A 19962-nucleotide genomic window follows, 5' to 3' on the forward strand; every position below is an offset into this window, starting at 1 on the left:
AAAGACAACATTCATTGAGGTGAGCTCTGTAGTCTCTGATTACCTATGTTTATGTTTATTTTAATTGTTTTCTGTAAAACTGTTCATTTCCACTATTTAGGAGAATCTGGAGTTGGCAAGTCGGCCATTATTAACCACATGTTAGGCAGACTGGGATAAGATGGTGCAACATCCACTAAGAGTGGCACCGTGCTGGGTCAGATCCTCAGCTACTCAGACAAGACCAACACGCTACTGGAGAGTATCTCAAAACTCACAGAAATGGACAACAATGACTAGTCCAAATGTATCAACGTCCTTCTGGGAACAGCCAAACCTAAAAGTTCTGCTGGAGTGATCAGTTTTATGTTTCAGTTCTCAGCTCAGACGACAGCAGCTAGACTTAAGGCTCACATCATGCACAAACTCATCAAGAAGGGCAGGGACACTGGGGGCTCCCTGGGGGAAAAAGGTGCTGGTGTTTGTGGATGATTTGAACATGCCGGCCGCTGAGGTATATGGAGCCCAGCCACCCCTAGAGTTACTGATGCAGTTCTTGGAACTTGGTGGATTTTATCATGCTGGGAAAGCTCATCTTGTATGGGAGGTATGAAAATAAATACATGTATCATTATGTGTGTAAATCTATTGTAGAACAATGAAATGTATATCCAAAGTTGCAGAAGTGACTTTGAGTGTTTCTTAGTTTGTAAGTTGGGCTTATTTAACTTGTGAAATACGTAGTCTAGTTTTACTGAACACTGAGAATATATGAATTTTAGGATATTTATAACGTCCATGTGGTGGCAGCCTGTGGACCACTAGGTGGAGGCAGGAACCCCATCCGTTCAAGGCTCCTAAAACACTTCAGGTCAGGCAGCTTTCTAACTCTGAATGTATAATATCTAAATCCCCTCTAGACCATCTCTCAGTTTAGAATTGGTGTTGAATATGGAATATAAAGTGTTTGTGCAATATTTGTATATGGTGTAGTGCATGTTACAGAAATATTTGTTTTTATTAGCTCACCTGAGCCTAAGGCTCAAGTGAGCTTTTCTGATCAAAATTTGTTCGTTGTCTGTCATTGTCGTTGTTGCAGTAATTGTTGTAAACTTTTCACATTTTCATCTTCTTCTCAAGAACCACTGGGCCAATTTCAACCAACCTTGCTACAAAGTATCCTTGGGTAAAGGGGATTCAAATTTGTTCAGCTGAATGGCAACACCCTCTTCCAAGGGGAGATAATTATGAATTAGGAAAAATTAATGGCATTTTTAAAAAATCTTCTCAAGAACCACTGGGCCAGAAAGGATGAAACTCATGTGAAATCATCCTCAGGTAGTGTAAATTTAAGATTCTTCAAATCATGACACTCAGGGTAGGGTGTGGCCACAATGGGTCATCAAAGTTTTACATAGGAATATATAGGAAAAATCTTTAAAAATCTTCTCAAGAACCATTGGGACAGGAAAAATGAAACTCATGTTGAATCATCCTCAGGTAGTGTACATTCAAGTTTGTTCAAATCGTGACCCCCCTGGGTAGCCACAATGGCCAATCAAAATTTTACGTAGGAATATACCGGGTAAAGGTAAAATTTCAAAAAATTTTCTTCTCAAGATCCATAGGGACAGGAAAGATGAAACTTATGTTGAATCATCCTTAGGTAGTGTACATTCAAATTTCTTCAATTCATGACCCCTTGGGGTTGGGGTAGGCCACAGTGTCTGATTAAAGTTTTACATAGGAATATAAAGGAAAATCTTTAAAAAAAATTCTCAAGTACTGATATTTATGTGGAAGCATCCTTGGGAAGTGTAGATTCTAGTTTGTTCAAATCATAACCCCCTGGGAATAGGGTGGGGCCACAATGGGGGATCCAAGTTTTACATTAGAATATATTTTAAAAATCTTCTAAAGAATAGCAAAGCCATGATTAGTGATATTTATATGAAACATCCTCAGGTATTGTAGAATTAAATTTGTTCAAATTATACATTTAACCCCCAAGGGCAGGGAAAGGTCTCAATAGTGGATCAGAGTTTTACATTGGAAAATAAACGGAAAATCTCAATAACAGAAAAGCTTTGTTTAGTCATATAAGCAAGTGTGCCTTTTCAAAAATTGTGCAAAGTGTTGACCTAGGGTCAGGGGTTCATGTGTGATAGGGGCACTACTGATTATTCAAATGCCTAAAACTTTCTTAGTTCTCAATAAAACAGGGTGAAATTTCGAATATGAATAGATATAATGAATGCCTACATTATGCTACTAACAAAAGTAAATGCAAGGACGTGCATGCACATGCGCCCGCACAAAATGCATTAAACCAGGGGTAGACAAATAGAATTTTGCAGTACTTGCCCTCAGACAGGTTACCATCGTAAAACTACTTGTCCTACCAAAAAATATGCTTGTCCCAACTTTTTCTTAAATAACATAGAATTCAAGCATTGATATTAAATTATTTCTTTTGAGTGAGACACCAAAACACTACATGAAGACCATCCTAGATCTAAAATTGCGAAATTCTTCCACAGATAAATTTAGAGGAAAATGTTTAATTTAAACGTGTTTAAGGAGTATTCCTCCTCAAAATTCTGCAATAAGATACACCTTTCTTTAAATTAATGTATTTATTTAATGAAAAAGGTAAAGATATCGAACTTTGATCAATCTCATAAAACCCACAAACAACACGAATCTGTGAATTTAGGCATCTAAAGTTTTAGCCAATCAGATTGCAGCACACGTCCATGTGCGTGCGTTTATGATTATTCTTATATATCACACTGTAGATCTTCATAATGTATGACGATGTTCAAAATTTCAAAGGATTTTGTCAGAAAACAAAAAAGATATTTTGACTTTTAGTTTCAGCCAATCGGAGTGAAGCGCACGTGCATGCGCGTGAGATCTTGCTATTTTTACCATGTCATCATGTCTTTACTACTGATATATCCTTGTATTATGAATTTCAAAGCATTTCATCAAAAATTAAAAAAGTTAAGGCTATATCTATTAAATTGGCCATTGCACGTGTCACACGTGTGCGCACATGCACGCACGTGAGCGCAAAATGACCTTCGTTCCGCACATCTACATAACATAGCTAGTGACCCTAAAATGGTTTCACCTAGATCGGATGAGTAGTTTACGAGAACACTCGCAGACAAATAGTACCGGAGAACAAAATTCAGAAAAGAAAATTCAGAAAAAGTAAAAACAATATGTTCCCAAACTTCGTTTGGGGAACATAATTATGGAGATTTATTGACAGTTGGAGCATGTTATATGAAAAATTTTAACTGGTTGGGATTTTTATAGCAAAAAACGAGTGAAAATACGTACCAGCTGTGCTTTTCATGTATTGCATGTGTAATAATATTATTTTTTTTAATTGCCAACGGGGCGACCTACTTGCAGAAAACCACTAGCCCGACCTCCGGGTGTCGGTCGATTTTCATTGCAGACCTCTGATTAAAAAAGAACTATCAGTGCATTTATTATTATTTATTATTATTTTTTTTTTTTTTTTTTTTTTTTTTTTTTTTTTTTTTTTTTTGTTTTACAAAAGCCCGTTTTCAATAGGTATATGTTTATGTGGACTACAGATTTCCTTTCCTCGACTTTAAATAAATTCTACAACTGCATAATGTACGTATGAAACATGACAAACAACTTACAAAGCTTTTTTTCAATGTGGTGCAACAAAATAGTAAGACTTACTGCATTTGCTTTTTGTGTTTCCGAATTTCCTCACTGCTAATACGAAGTGTCCAAACACAGCTACTTCCGTATTCTGCGCATACGCAGTTAGTTTTAAATATGTATGCATGCTCAGATATTCGGAACTCTTCAAATCAATTACCAAACTCCTCTAAACAGCAGTTTTCTGAATGTCTCAGCGTTTTGGGCTAAGGACATGTCCAAAAATTTGGACAAAGTCTTGTGAGGTTAAATCTAATTTTAGGTTTTTCAACCTCAGAGAGTAATGTCCATCTGTCTAGCTGTCTGTCCGTCTGTAAACTTTTCAGGTTTTCGACTTCTGTTCTCAAGAACCAATGGGCCAATTTTGACCAAACCTGGTACAAAGCATCCTTGTGTGAAGGGGAATTTATATTGTTAAAATGAAGGGCCAAGTCCCCTCACAAGGGGAGATAATCAAGAAACGACAAAAATAGAGTGGGGTCATTAAAAAATCTTCTTCTCAAGAACCACTGGGTCAGAAAAGCTGAAACTTATGTGGAAGCATCCTGGGGTAGTGTAGATTCTAAATTGTAACAAGCAAATTCAAAGAATTGTGGTCCCCCGCTTTCGCTGTCTTTGTTGGTGAGATGTTATTTTTTATGACATATTGTGTGTAATAATATATGAACATCCTATCATATGTCATTTATTTAGAAAGTAACATTGAAGTTGATTTCTTTTGAAGGTTATGGTCAAGGTTAAAGTTTTTTCATAAGTACGTAAATCTCCAAGGTCAAGGTCAAAAGGTCAAGGTTGTTGGTATCCAATGAAATGTCTTGCCACAAGGAATACATATGTGAATTATAAAAGTCCTAGTATCTACTGTTTAAAAGTTGTGACCAAGGTTAAAAATTTTTGAAGTAGTTAAAACAAAGGTCAAGGTCAAAGGGTAAAAGTTATTGGTATCACAATGAAAGGTCTTCTCACAAGGATTACATATGTGAAGTACGAAAGACTTTGTCCTCACCATTTCAGAAAGTATTGGTCAAGGTTAAAGTTTTTTCATGAAAATTTGTAAACAACATAGGTTATTCACCATATGAAATGTTTGCCACAAGGAATACATATTTTTCTAGTATACTGTTTAAAAGTTGTGACCAAGGTTAAAATTTTTGAAAATTTTAGGTCAAGGTCAAAGGGTTAAAGTTCATTGGTATCCAATGAAAGGTCTTTCACAAGGATTGCATATGTGAAGTACGAAAGCCTTAGTCCTCACCGTTCATAAGTTATGGTCAAGGTTAAAGTTTTTTCATAATACTTAAATCTCCAAGGTCAAGGTCAAAAGGTCAAGGTTGTTGTTATCCAATGAAAGGTCTTACCACAAACAATACATATGTGAAATATAAAAGTCCTAGTATCTACTGTTTAAAAGTTGTGACCAAGGTTAAAGTTTTTGTTAAGTAGTTAAAACTCCAAGGTCAAGGTCAAAGGGTAAAAGATATTGATATCCAATGAAAGGCCTTCTCACAAGGATTGCATATGTGAAGAAAGAAAGCCTTAGTCCTCAATGTTCAAAAGTTATGGCCAAGGTTAAAGTTTTTTATAAGTTTGTAAATCTCCAAGGTCAAGGTCAAAAGGTCAAGGTTGTTGTTATCCAATGAAAGGTCTTGTCACAAACAATACATATGTGAAATATGAAAGTCCAGTTCTTACTATTCAAAAGTTATGGCCAAAGTAAAAGTTAAGAATTTTTGTGTAAAATTGGGTCAAACTCCAAGGTCAAGGTCAAAAGGTCAAATTTAGTGGTACCCAAAGAAAGGTCTTGTCACAAGAAATACACATGTGAAATATGAAAGTCATAGCTCCACTAAATCAAAAGTTATGGGCAAGGTTAAAGTTTTTGTGACGGACAGACTGACGGACTTATACAGTTGAGTGTGTGTGCATTTTCGGAAGGTGCGGGGTTATTATTTTGCAAATTTTTACAAGTAATTGTGAGATCTTCATTAGGAATTCAAACAAATGGTATATTGTGGGGTTAATTGAATTTATTTGTGGGGTCAAGTAGTTATTATGGTCAAGGTCAAAGGGTAAAAGTGCTTTGTGGGTCTTTCACAAGGAACATATTGAAGTAAATTATATGTTCAAAAAAAGTTATTCAAGGTTAACTTTTGTCATAATGGTATTTTTTTTTCACACGAAATGACACAAAAATATGCAGAATGTGTTAAACAAAAACCCCACTAATATAACATAATTGACAATATATTTTTTTCAACCCCAGTATGCACTTGAAATGTATTAATTCAGATGCCTTGTTACTGTAAATGTTTTCATCTTCGATAACAAAAAAAAGATTTCTATGTGCTCTCATAAAGTTACAGTGTTGAATTACACTATGTACTCTCATAATATTAGACACATAACCCCATCTAATTAAGGTCTGCATTCTCACAACCTTTCATATCATAAAGAAACATGAAAGCAATTTTATTTCACAACAAATTTAACCCCATAAATTATAACAAGATCCTAAGGACAACATTTCTTTGTGGGGACTTATTGGAACACTAACCCCATAAAAGTATTTCATTGTTTAAAACTTCAACATTTCAAGGTCAAAGGGTTTAAAAGATTTAATAAGTACAAATCTTTAATGAAAGGTCTTTCAACCCCAATTACAAGGATATAACATATCTAGAAAAAAGTATAAAACAACATTGACATTAAATAAAATCTACACTGTTACAAAATATGGTCAATGTAAAAGTTTTTATCAGATAATTGTTTATCAAAATTTCTTCCAAGGTAACTTCTAAAAGGTCAAGGTTGTTGGTATCCAATGAAATGTTTGTTAATTTATACATATGTGAAATATGAAAATTTCCTAATAAAAGTTTTAAAAGTTGTGCATACCAAGGTTAACTTATTTTTGAAAGTAGTTAAAACTTCAAGAACAACTTCAAAGGGTAAAAAGTTATTCTGTATCCATGCATGAAGAAATTTCTGACAAGGATTGCATAACTTTTCTCCAACATCTTTGACATCATACTGTAAAAGCTTTTTGTCCTCTTGTTATAATTAACTTTTTCAAGGTTAAAGTTTTTTTCATATTGTACTTAAATAGACAAGGAAAGGTCAAATCCTTGCGCTGTTAAAAAGGTTAACAAAGGTTGTTTTATGATGAAAATTCTTACCACAAAGTTACTATGTGAAATATATATAACAAACTGTTTAAAATTGTGACCAAGAGTTAAAGTTTTTGTTAAGTAGTTAAAACTCCAAGGTCAAGGTCAAAAGGTAAAGATATTGATATCCAATGAAATGTCTTCTCACAAGGAATACATATGTGAAAAATAAAAGTGTAGTCCTCAATATTTTTAAAAGTTTGGCCAAGGTTAAAAATTTTTGAAAGTTTGTTAAAATTCAAGGTCAAGGTCAAAAGGTCAAGGTTGTTGTTATCCAATGAAAGGTCTTGTCACAAACAATACATATGTGAAATATGAAAGTCCTTAGTTCTTCTACCGTTCAAAAGTTATGGCCAAGTAAAAGTTAAAATTTTTGTCAATAAAATTAAAAACTCCAAGGTCAAGGTCAAAAGGTCAAGGTTGTTGTTAAATGAAAGGTCTTACCACAAACAATTGAAATATAAAAATATAGTATCAAATGAAGTTGTTTAAAAGAGGTTAAAGTTTTTGTCAAGTAGTTAATATTAACTCCAAGGTCAAGGTCAAATACACATGTGAAATTGAAATCCATATGAAAGGCACTTCTCCAACTAAATCAAGCCCAATGTAAAAGTTATGGCCAAGGTTAAAGTTTTTTATGTTTGTAAATCTCCAAGGTTCAAGGTCAAAAGGTCAAGGTTTTTGTTATCCAATGAAAGGTCTTTCACAAGGTACATTGTGCATTTTTCTTACTATTCAAAAGAAGGTGCGGGGTTAAGAATTTTTGTTAAAATTGGGGTTATTCCAAGGTACAGTGGTCAAAACTTGAAGGTTTCATTGGAATTCAAACAAAGGTATTGTGTACACATGTGAAATATAAAGTGGGGTTAAAGACTAAATCATTTATGGGCAAGGTTAATCTATTTTGTGGGGTTAAAAATTAATTATTTAATATGAAGTCATTGTTTACAGGCAACTAATTATAAGTACTTAAAATTTAATGTTTATATGGAAGAACTTAGGTAACGGATAAACAAATAACATTTTTGTGGGGTTACTGCATAGCAGTTTTATATTTATATAAAAAAAAAGATTTATTTGTTTAGGAAAATTAACTCATCAAAAAATATCAGGCAACTAATTATATGTTTTCAATGTTTTAAAATTGACTGTTTATCTGAAGAATTAGAAAGTTTGAAATAACAATAACATTTTTCTATATAAATATAACATGACAAAAAAATGTTTTTATTTGAGGATAACTGTTATCAAGAAAACAACCCATATGTTTTCACATATGATAATAGAATATAGAAAGTGTTAAACAAACAACCCCACTATGCTATATAAATATAACAGACAACACTAACCCCATAAATTATAAGACAAACAACCCCACTATGTACTCTCATAAATATAATAGACAACACTAACCCCATAAAGTGTTTGGACAGCAACCCCACTATGTACTCTCATAAAGATAATAGACAACACTAACCCCATAAAGTGTTTGGACAGCAACCCCACTATGTACTCTCATAAAGATAATAGACAACACTAACCCCATAAAGTGTTTGGACAGCAACCCCACTATGTACTCTCATAAAGATAATAGACAACACTAACCCCATAAAGTGTTTGGACAGCAACCCCACTATGTACTCTCATAAAGATAATAGACAACACTAACCCCATAAAGTGTTTGGACAGCAACCCCACTATGTACTCTCATAAAGATAATAGACAACACTAACCCCATAAAGTGTTTGGACAGCAACCCCACTATGTACTCTTATAAAGATAATAGACAACACTAACCCCATAAAGTGTTAGGACAACAACCCCACTAAGTACTCTTATAAAGATAATAGACAACACTAACCCCATAAAGTGTTTGGACAGCAACCCCACTATGTACTCTCATAAAGATAACAGACAACATTAACCCCATAAAGTGTTTGGACAGCAACCCCACTATGTACTCTCATAAAGATAATAGACAACACTAACCCCATAAAGCGTTAGGACAACAACCCCACTATGTACTCTCATAAAAATAATAGACAACACTAACCCCATAAAGTGTAACGACCCCATTATGTGTTTTTATAGAGAAAGGTAACATTAACCCCACAAAGCGTTAGACAAGAACCACAATATGTTCTGATAGAAAATATCAGACATCTTAGTAACCTCAGAGTGTTAAACAAACAACCCCGCTGTGTTCTCATGTAACAGATACCAGTAACCATATGAATTTAAGTGTTTGAAAACCCCAGTATGTTCTAATATCAAAAAACTCTACCAGGGACTGGTAATAAAAGAATAAGTACCCCCACTATGTTCAATCGCAACTTCTCGAGCCTTTCTGACTAGCTGACAAACGACCTCGAATGTATTAGGTAGACGCCATGGCAACAACCCCCCTTTTCATGATCTTCAAAATAAATGCATGAAGACTTTTTATCTGTGGAATATGGAGTTTAACTTTATTCAATGCTATGATATTACATAAAATATACTATAAAAGGGACTTCTTACTTCCTCTATCCTATATTTAAAAAAAACAAGAAAAGCATAACCTTTAACATCAGGTGATGTTAATACATTCGAGGTTGTTTTTCTGAACTCTGACGGAAAGACCCTGAGTGAGATGATGCGATTGCCAGTACGTCATATCCTTTTTTTTACTATTAAAAATATTCAGTTAACATTTTTAGTTGCAATTTGTAAGTTACTTTTAATGAGAAAGATTGATTAAATTCTGATAATTCAACCGAGTCCAATGTTTGACTATTTATTGATGTTTTGACCAATTTAGAGCCAGAATTTTTCGAAATTGTTAAGACATATAATCAATGTTATTTAAAATAAATCCTACAGTGCTATTATACCTGAGAATTTGCTCAATCTTAGAAATACCAAACAATACTCATAATACTTTTTCCTATTTTGATAACATACTCGAAAATTTGTTTTAAATATTTTTCAAACTATTTTTAATTGGATAATCTCTTTATCTTTACTGCTTATTTCTAATGAGAATTTTTCCTTTGAATCTGCTTGTGCATGAATTTGAAGTGTACATTATGCATCAAAAGCATACATAATTTCATTGTAAATTAATAATAATAAATAAAAGAGATGATCCTGATTTGTTAAAAAAAATTTAATTAAACTTTTCAGTTACTCGACAAGTTGAACACAGATAAGAAACATGTCAATAAATGTAGAACACAGAAAAAAAACTCAAAATTTGAGACAATCTTCATAGATGTAAAAAAAAAAACAAGTATATAGTGAGTTGTCAAATAACTCTAAAACTTGCATGTTATTGCTACTTATTTTAAACAAAATATATTAAATCAAATGAAGTTTTAAGAAAAAAAAAAGTGTAGTCTAATATCTCAATTCAAACAAGAGGCCCAGGGGCCACAGCGCTCACCTGAGCACATCGGGCTTGAATTTACTACCCCCCCCCCTCCAGGCATTCATCATTTGAACAAACTAGAATCTACACTACCTGAGGATGATTCCATATAAATAACACTAATCATAGCTTTGAAGTACTTGAAAAGAAGATTTAAAAGGTTTCCCTATATATCCCTATGTAAAACTTGGGTCATGATTTGAACAAACTTGAATCTACACTACCTGAGGATGATTCCACATGAGTTTCATCTTTCCTGGCCCAGTGGTTCTTGAGAAGAAGATTTTTGAAGATATTTCCTATATATTCCTATGTAAAACTTGGGTCGGCCATTTTTGCGGTTCTGGAGAAGATTTTTTAAAAATGCCATTAATTTTTAACAAATTCATGATTATCTCCCCTTGGAAAAGGGCGTGGCCCTTCATTTGAACAAACTTAAATCCCCTTCACCCAAGGATACTTTGTACCAAGTTTGGTTGAAATTGGCCCAGTGGTTCTTGAGAAGAAGATGAAAATGTGAAAAGTTTACGACGACGACAGACAACGGACAAATTTTGGAATCAGAAAAGCTCACTTGAGCTCAAAATGATTACTTCAAGTAAGACACGGTCTCACATTTAACTAATAATCAAGAAGTTAATTTAAGGTTTGCAGTAACTTGAGAATAGACATCCAAATACTTGAAACTAGTTGCCCATCAAGAAAATGTAATTCAAATCCATGGCCCATGTAAATGTTATCTTTTTTAGATCAACTTTCAAAAATCGATTCATCTTCTTTTTCTGAAAAGTAAGTCAGGTCCTGAATGTCGCCGTCTGGAGAAGGCAATGGCAAGAATGAATCGGGATTGTGCTTGTTCTTCTGAAAAGTCTTTAACTCATACTTCATGTATACCTGTCAAAAAAAAATACAGTAAAATATATTTTTAAATGATAATGTTGAATTTTTTTAAAGGTTATGTTTTAATTTATTGTAAAATAATATTGTTGTCTTGATTTTATGGTCACTTATAACATGTACAATTTAACCATCGATCTGGATGTCTTTAATAGTTGCTTTCCTTAAATTTGTGAACTATATTCAGATCACAAATTGTGTGTTCAAGTCATAGGTTTGTTCTTTCAACTTTATGAATGTCCAACGCCTGCTGGTGTTGCTGTAACAATAGAGTGGCCTAGATCATCAAAGATCCAATGATGTTCACTTTCAGTGGTATCTGAACTCTACAAAGGAATACAGAAGCAAATGTTTATTTATAACACATACAAAAATTCCGAGTTACTAATTAAAATTCATCGAAATTTATTTATAGCATAATTGTCATGTACTGTGAACTACTTTCTTATATTGGTAAAAGGTGAAAAAGTACAGTAAAACTTGTTTTAAGCTTTGGGAAGTCCAGAAACTAGCCACTTAAGACAGGTGGCCTCTTATTCCAGTTTGCCCAAGAAGTAGCAGTTGGTAAAAGGTCAATAAATAAACAGCAATAACCACTACAGTTGATTTAATTAAACGAAGAAACTAGCCAATTTCACAAAACCTTTGTATATGTGTACATATATATTAATCCATGCTTAGGCCAGCATTTTTTTATTTTTAGGTTTACAAACATCAGAATGAAAAAGTCCCATAGGAGGAGGAAATAAAAATAAAAATAAAATTATATTTTGGATACATTATTGACTTTTCTACATTAATTTTTGCTTCTTTTTTAATGCTCTCCTAACAGGCTTCTTGCCACTGGACACATAAGGGTTACAAAGGGGACAATACAACCTTTAATTGTTTATTTCATCATCTACCAGTTGGGGGCAGTGATATAAATCTTTTGATATTGGACAAAATACAGATTTAAAAAAAAAAAAAAATCAATTTTTTAAAACTCTTTTTATATATCTTCATTTTTGTTTTCAATGTGTGTTAGGTAGAAATTATTCTAAAATATTAATATACTCGAGACCTATAAAAGTAATAATAATTCCTTTCATAAAACAGACAGGGAGCGCTAGTATTCCCAATGAGTATTGAGGAGTAGGGTGGATTTTTTTTCAATTAACATGAAATAAAAATCAAGTATTTGTAAATTTTTAAGATAACAAATATGCAGCATCTTTAATTTAATAATGCATAGACATCGTTTTAATCGCTGCTCAATGGCTAGCAATGTGCATGTCCAATGCCCCGTATATCAACATCAAGCTAAATACTTAAACAAAATTATGAATAAGAATAAATTTACGTACTAAATTGTAATAATATTATATACCTTTTAAACAAATGTTTGTTATGCTTTTATTTTATTTCTTGCTTACAAAATGCAGTCAACAAAATTACTTCCGTGTTTACAATAACGCAACTTTGACGTCGTTTTCTGAGCATTGTGACGTCAAAAGATATTAGGGCCCTTTTCTCATGACGGCAGTCATATAGTATTGATAATGATAATACAATCCATACTGATTAATAGAAGAAATTTAATCAATAATGTATTATAGAACATTGACAAAGTTCTTATTTTTCCCGTAGTTTTTTGGTTTTTTAGCTCTACTGGTCGGAATGCGATAGTAATGCGTCCGGCGTCTGTCCGTCCGTCCGTCTGTTAACTTTTCGTCCGTCTGTTAACTTTTCACATTTTTGACTTCTACTCAAGAACCGCTGGGCCAATTTTAACCAAACCTGGTACAAAGCATCCTTAGCTAAAGGAGATTTTAAATTGTTAACATAAAGGGCCAAGGCCCCTCACAAGGGGAGATAATCAAGAAAATACAAAAATAGGGTGGGGTCATTAAAAAATCTTCTCAGGAACCATTGGGTCAGAAAAGCTGAAACTTATGTGGAAGCATCCTAGGGTAGTGTAGATTCTAAATTGTTAAAATCATTCCCCCAGGGGTTGGGCGGGGCCACAATAGGGAATCCAAGTTTTACATAGAAATATATAGGAACAAACTTTAAAAATCTTCTTCTCAAGAACCACTGGGCCACAGGAAAGCTGAAACTTATGTGGAAGCATCCTGGGGTAGTGTAGATTCTAGACTGTTAAAATCATGACCCCCAGGGGTTAGGCGGGGCCATAATAGAGAATCCAAGTTTAATATAGAAATATATGGGAACAAATTTTTAAAATCTTCATCTCAAAAACCACTGGGCCAGGAAAAGCTGAAACTTATGTGGAAGCATCCTGGGGTAGTGTAGATTCTAAATTATTAAAATCATGACCCCTAGGGGTTGAGTGGGGCCAAAATAAGGAATCCAAGTTTAACATAGAAATATATAGGACCAAACTTTAAAAATTTTCTTCTCAAGAACCTTTGGGCCAGGAAAGCTGAAACTTATGTGGAAGCATCCTGGGGTAGTGTAGATTCTAAATTTACAATTCATGACCCCCTGGGGTTGGACAGGGCCACAATAGAGAATCCAAGATTAACATAGAAATTTATATGAACAATCTTTAAAAATCTTCTCATGACAAGAACCACTTGGCCAGGAAAGCTGAAACTTATGTGGAAGCATTCTTGGGTAGTATAGATTCTAAACTGTTAAAATCATGACCCCCGGGGAAAGGGGGGGGGAACAAGGCCACACTAGGTATTAGAATGGGGAAATTGGGTAAAGAACGGCATCACTAATGCTACTCAGGTGAGCGATGTGGCCCATGGGCCTCTTGTCTTTGAAGTTTGAGCATTGTTCAGGATGAGACTTCTGCATTTCTATATTTCCAGTAGTTAAAAACTTGCATGTTTAATTCTTTTAGTATAGCACAGCACTTAGTAAAATTACCTGATAATTTGGAGAGCCTATATTCCATAATTTTGGTAAATACTATTATTTTGTAAATTTAAGTGTAAATAATTTTTTATTTTATCACTAAACTTTCATAATTAAATAGGTTCAGTGGAGATCACTTTATGAATTAAATTTATGAGTGTTAAATCTATAACGATATTGAGTTTATGCATTTAAATACATATTAATCAGTGAGAGACTATTTTATGATTAGTGTTTTATTATAATATGAACACTTTATTATTATATATATACATTGCTGATGTTTTGTACATTGTTTTGCAGGGCCTTATCATGAATATCATATTTATCATGTATGACAGGATTTGAAATCATACAATATAACCTGCTGAACTTTCAAAACTGCGTTGTTATATTTCACTTAGCAACAGAGGTTTGCATTTGAAGCTTCCCAGTTTGTGATGGAATTTCTGACAAACCAGTGTTCAGTGTGCTATTTTTATTCGTCATGGGATTTAAACAGTGCTATTCAATTAATTATTGGTGAGCATTATTGGTGAATAGTGAGAACTACTCGTTACACCTGAGTGACGCGCACCTGTTGGCGGATCTTGGTTCAAGAATGGAAAAACCCGGGAAATAGTTACTTCCTGAAGTGAAAGCAAGCATAGACTGAGGTGGATCCAAGCTTTATAGATTTACAATCAACACTATTTTCATTTGGATTTTCGCTTTTATATGGACTCAGACAGTCCGATGACTATGAAAATTTCCTACCAGTGATGTGATTCAATTTACAACGAAGAACGAACATGAGGCCTAGAAAAAAAAATATGTTTGCTTCCGCTTTCCCGACCGACCCTAATTTATAGTGCCAACCCTAATTTTTTTTTTAATGCTTTTGTTCCATGATGTGCAAGATTTCACCCAGGGAGTTATAGTCTCCAACTTTGCATGCTTTTTAAGATAGAAAGAAGTTTGAGTCACCTTTCTATTATAAGTTTAAGTAACAGAAATGCTTGAAAACACCATTTCTTTTGTCATTAATGTTACTTCTATACAAGTTTTGATTAAAGAAGTAAAAAAAAATTTTCTAAGTTTTAAAAAAAAAAAAAATTTGCATACCTACCTACCTACCCTATATTTTTTCAGCCTGAAAGCGGAAACAAACATATTTTTTTTTCTAGGCCTAACTATTGCCTTGTCGAATATTTTGTGTACGATTTCACCTACAACTGCAAACCTGAAACGTTGTTGGATGTAAACAGTGTGGTGTCAACTGTGATTACTGAGTGTGTTTTCATTTTGTGACTTTAATTTATTTCTATTTGGATTTATTGGATTCATTTATTCTCATCTCTATTATTTTCATTTCATTTTGGATTTATATTTGTTTTCTGTGTGTTTTTGCGAGTCTAAATTGTGTTGTGTCTCCAATGAAGTTAAAGTGAAACCAAAGTAAACAGCATCAAGTAAAGTAACGGTAAGCTAAACAAATTAAAATACTTAGAGACATTTTTTAAACATCATAAATAATTAAAGAAAATCAGTCTGTAGGTAATTGCATGGCACTACTGATAAGACATGGTATCATTAACTGGTAAGTTGTAGTATATATAGATCTACAGTCATAAAGCAAGGTTTTCATTGAGCTGTGTATATTCAGTTGTACAGTTCTGGTATAAACCGTCCAGTGAGTGTATTTAAGAGTTGTGGGTATTTTGAGTTGACATTGCAGACAATGACCTAGATATTTACAAATGCATACTGATTGAAGTTTGTCTGTTGTCTACAGGGCACTTGTCCAAAGGGTATTATCAGTAATACTACTCAATAGATTGGGTACTGTGTTCGAAATTTCAGATTGATCAGATTTAGAGTGTATGACAAACCTGCATTTTCTGATCAAAATGTTATGTTGATCATTATTTTGATCTTTTTCGTCAACAGGTCACCCTTTTATTAGTTAAACTCAGGTGACCTAATGATTTAATCTGGATTGCTAAGGTGTGAAGAAAAAGCATGGCATTACTAGACAATTCAATCTGCGAGAGGAATAATGAATTGAAGCTTAAAGTGAAGTGATTTTCATTCTCCCTCTTAAAATATACAACTTGGCAGATATAAAAAAAATTATGGTTAAAACATAGCAAAATTGTCTGTTCCTGGCACTGTCTTTGTTATAAACATGCATGTTTTATTGTATATGTATTTCCAGATGAGATGAGTAAAATATTGTTATCTTTTATTATAAATAACAAAAAAGACAAATAGTTATATCGTCTTAAAAAAAAAACTAGAGGTACTGTGAGCGATGAGCTCACTCAGTGATACCCTCCGCCTCCTATATACATGTAGTTATAATGGCAAAGCTAGTCCATGTTTTGCTGTGGCTGGGAAACCCTAAATGTGTGTCGGATCAAAAAGTAAAAAAGGGGGTATACAATGACAATATGTAATAAATATTCTATGAAAGTTTCATTAAATTTCACTCAGTGGTGTAAGAGGAGTTGTGGATAAGAGATGGGTACCCCAAAGCGTAATAGACAGACGGGCAAACCGATTACAGTATACTCTCCCACTTTTCAAGCAGGGGGTTTAAAAATTGGAGTTGAAAAGTTATGCAAAATACACAATGACATACACACCATCAACCGATCAAACGTTAATCATGTGAAAAATACTATTACATGTACCTGTTTCTGTTTTATAAAAATGACTACAAGTATTACATCACATGAATATTGAAGGGATAATTATTATGTTGAAGATTGTCTACCGGTAGCTTTTTTTTTCCATTTGAAATGTGACAATTACACAGAGAACTTTGACCTCAATTGTATATTGATTTAATTAATATTTAAATTAAATAATTAAATTAATGAAAATGAATGAATTACATTTTAATTTATATTATTTAAAACTTGCTTTAAATCTATGATTCTGATTCTTCCCATGTGATATTTTTTGTTTAAAATTGGATTGAATGATTTACAATAGGAAATGAAAATATTATGGACTTTATCATGTTCTTTTATGTTTTGTAGAACCACAACACCTTTTGTAATATGGTTCTACAATACATCAACGGACGAGATAAAGTCCATAACTTCTCTCATATTTCCTTTCATGAATCCATTCAATCCAATTTATTAAACACCTTTTGTATTAAGTCAAAAATTTTTTGGGAGATTTTCATATTTCAAAACTTTAGGAGAAAAAAAACGGTCCCCCTAAACAATTGATTTTCAGAAACCTCCAGTGGATGTCTGACTTTAAATCTTTTTTCAAAGGTCAACATCGTTACATGTCCAAAAATTTATTTTTACAATAGCTCTAAAACAATGTGAGGTATAAAAGTTTTACTATAAAACGAAGTTTTCTACATCTGATTCATTGTTACATCCACAATTACACTCGCAGAGAAAGTTGGAATCCTCATCTCCCTCTGTTGATCTTAAACATAACCCACATTTATTATTAATTTCAGTTAAGTAAGCAGTTTTGCATTCCGTCACAATCTTTTTCGACACGTGCATTTAGCGTAAGTAATTCACGCTCCACTGTGTGACTTGTCAACTCATATTATCAACATTGACAAGGAAATAGTCTGCTGCAAGAGCAACCAATCAGGGATTTGGGTTTCAGTCATAAAGCTTGCAGCTAGGAGGCGTGTACTATTTACCTTCAGTGCAGCCTTCATCGTAGGTTGTGACTCCACACTTTAACTGAAATTGATAATAACATACTGCATAGGGGCCTACTGTAAAAATGTATATATTTATACATGTACTATAAACATTCTACATGTAAATGTAATTATGAACTAAAGATCTCTCCAATTAAAAAAAAAACCATGAAACAGCATGCTGTTCTTCATATGCTACAATTAAAGCATAGGTAATTAAAAGTACAAACTGTACATGTTGATAATTTTTTCACAGCACACAGTTAGTCCAATGTAAGCATACTGTACTTTCCTCTGCTGTTTCAACTCAAACCATTGATTACATTGAGTGCTTTGAGCAAATTAACAGCAGCAGAGTAATGTCAAAACAATTAAATTAAAGAACTGACAAAACACTGATACCTTTACATTGGGTGGTAATATTGCATTCAGTCCTGTTGCTGTTGAAACATGGTTCAAATGACAGAGCTATGTTTTCAGAAAAAAAGCCCTGATTGAGCACAGCTTCAAATGGAGTAGCATCTTAAATTGTAAACTGTGAAAATTTAAATACACGTAACTGTTGAACTTGTATTGAATATATATCTCCTTACAAGAAAAAACAACCTGAACTGACATAATATATCACATACACCAGGCTTTTAAACCTTTTGCACGTAGACAATAGAACACAGAGCAAATTCGAAACGGGATATACTTCAATGTTTCCTGTCTTAAAACCCTGATTATTTATTATTTTCTTCTCAAATAAGTAAGTAGTGACTGAAATAATCAATTTATCTAAATGAAATAATATGCCTAAATTATCTAATTGAGTCTAATACCAGGGATTCACATACTCTGTCTAGCATTGTTTACACTGCAGCACTGGTTGTTTTACCCCTGACCTCAGATTGACCTTATGAAGTGCAAGAATAGTACAAGTGGTGAATAGTTATGATGAGCAATGGTACCTCTTTCAAAATTGTGAATGCCATAGCATCTAGCTTAAAACATGAAGCAAATTCAATCATGAAAGTTGTCGCATCGCATAATGCTCAGGTGACCTATAAGGCCCATGGGCCTTGTTTTTATTTTAAACTACAGTTATATGTTATTGTACTGATCATTGAATCATAGTGTGAGGGTTTGTATGTAGAAACCGCTCAGTCATTGCTCATAAGTGCATTTTTTCGCGTTCGGTTTTGTCGTGTTGACTGACAGAAGTGAATCATTAGTTAGAGAATTACACTAATCATGCTAATATTGAATTTAAAACATAATCAATTTGAACATTAAAACTTCTGAGGCACTTGAATGCAAAATTGGTATCTTTACAATTTTAAAATGCAGGTTTAATGAGAAGAGTGACAGAAGTACAATATACTCCAGGGACTTGTACTGTCTACACCTACCATGGCAGTTGCTAGTACCAAAATATGACTGGGTATCTAAGTTACACACACTTGAATTCAAGTAATGAAAAATCACTCTGAATTGCTACTGAGCACCATTTCATTGGGGGGTGGGGCAAAAACCACTAAAATTAATGCAATCTTTAAAAAACTTTGACATCAACAGTTAAACTGTTTGCATGATTGTAATCAGCATTGATCAATTGGGGCTCTATAGATTATATAGTGAAAATACATGAATTCTTTGAAAATCTTCTTCTCTGCTCCTATTTGAATTTAAAACATAATCACTGTCTACACCTAACATGCAAAACTGCTAGGGTACCAAATGCCAGGCACTTGAATATTGGGTATCTGAAAATTACAATTTTAAAATGCAGGTTTAATGAGAAGAGTAAGGAACAAGATGATTCTTTGAAGGTACAATAATATACTCCAAAGGATTTTATGGCCCTAGGGTAGGGAAAAAGGGTGGGGCTCTTTTGATTATATTGAAAACTTGAATGATGTCTAACACCTTGGCAGTTGCTAGGGTACCAAATGCCATATGACTGGGTATCTAATTTTTTAAAGTTACACACACTTGAATTAAGTAACGAAAAATTGTAATAACTTTTTTTTAATCACTGTAAAAAATTTTTTATCTTCAGTTAATTAACTTTTTTTTAAAGTATTTTTTAAGGGGGCCGACTGTGATTTTCATTGCGCAATATTTTGTGCATCATTGTAAAAAATTAAGCATATTTAGTGTTATAAAGCAACTTATCTTCAGTTAATAAATAAAATTTTTAAAGAAAATTACGAAATTATAGGTTTAAAAATATAATTATATCTTATATAACTGATTTTTAATCAATTTTGCAATTAATA

General features: G+C 33.2%; 1 protein-coding gene across 2 annotated transcripts; it reads left to right on the top strand.

Moving 5' to 3' along the window:
• Nucleotides 1-98: 98 nt before the first annotated feature.
• On the top strand, nt 99-15092 carry LOC134262061 (dynein axonemal heavy chain 6-like). 2 transcript variants are annotated; one of them, XR_009990931.1, is made up of 3 exons: nt 99-586; nt 762-850; nt 14335-15092. XR_009990931.1 is itself a non-coding variant. In XM_062744439.1 (2 exons), the coding sequence occupies exons 1-2, from the start codon at nt 479-481 to the stop codon at nt 879-881; spliced, it is 228 nt and encodes a 75-aa protein (XP_062600423.1). In that variant the 5' UTR covers nt 99-478; the 3' UTR covers nt 882-1537. The 2 variants fall into 2 exon arrangements, 1 of the variants encoding a protein (XP_062600423.1); XM_062744439.1 differs by lacking the exon at nt 14335-15092 and having other exon boundaries at nt 762-1537.
• Nucleotides 15093-19962: the final 4870 nt, after the last annotated feature.

Source organism: Saccostrea cucullata, unplaced genomic scaffold (assembly GCF_032062105.1).
Source record: "Saccostrea cucullata isolate Sc308-1 unplaced genomic scaffold, CSIRO_AGI_Scuc_v1 ctg10310, whole genome shotgun sequence".
NCBI lineage: Eukaryota > Metazoa > Mollusca > Bivalvia > Ostreida > Ostreidae > Saccostrea > Saccostrea cuccullata.

Coding starts and splice junctions, on each gene's coding strand:
- LOC134262061 (XM_062744439.1), top strand. CDS start 479: ATGCCGGCCGCTGAGGTATATGGAGCCCAGCCACCCCTAGAGTTACTG. Junction 587..761: donor AAGCTCATCTTGTATGGGAG/GTATGAAAATAA, acceptor TATGAATTTTAG/GATATTTATAACGTCCATGT.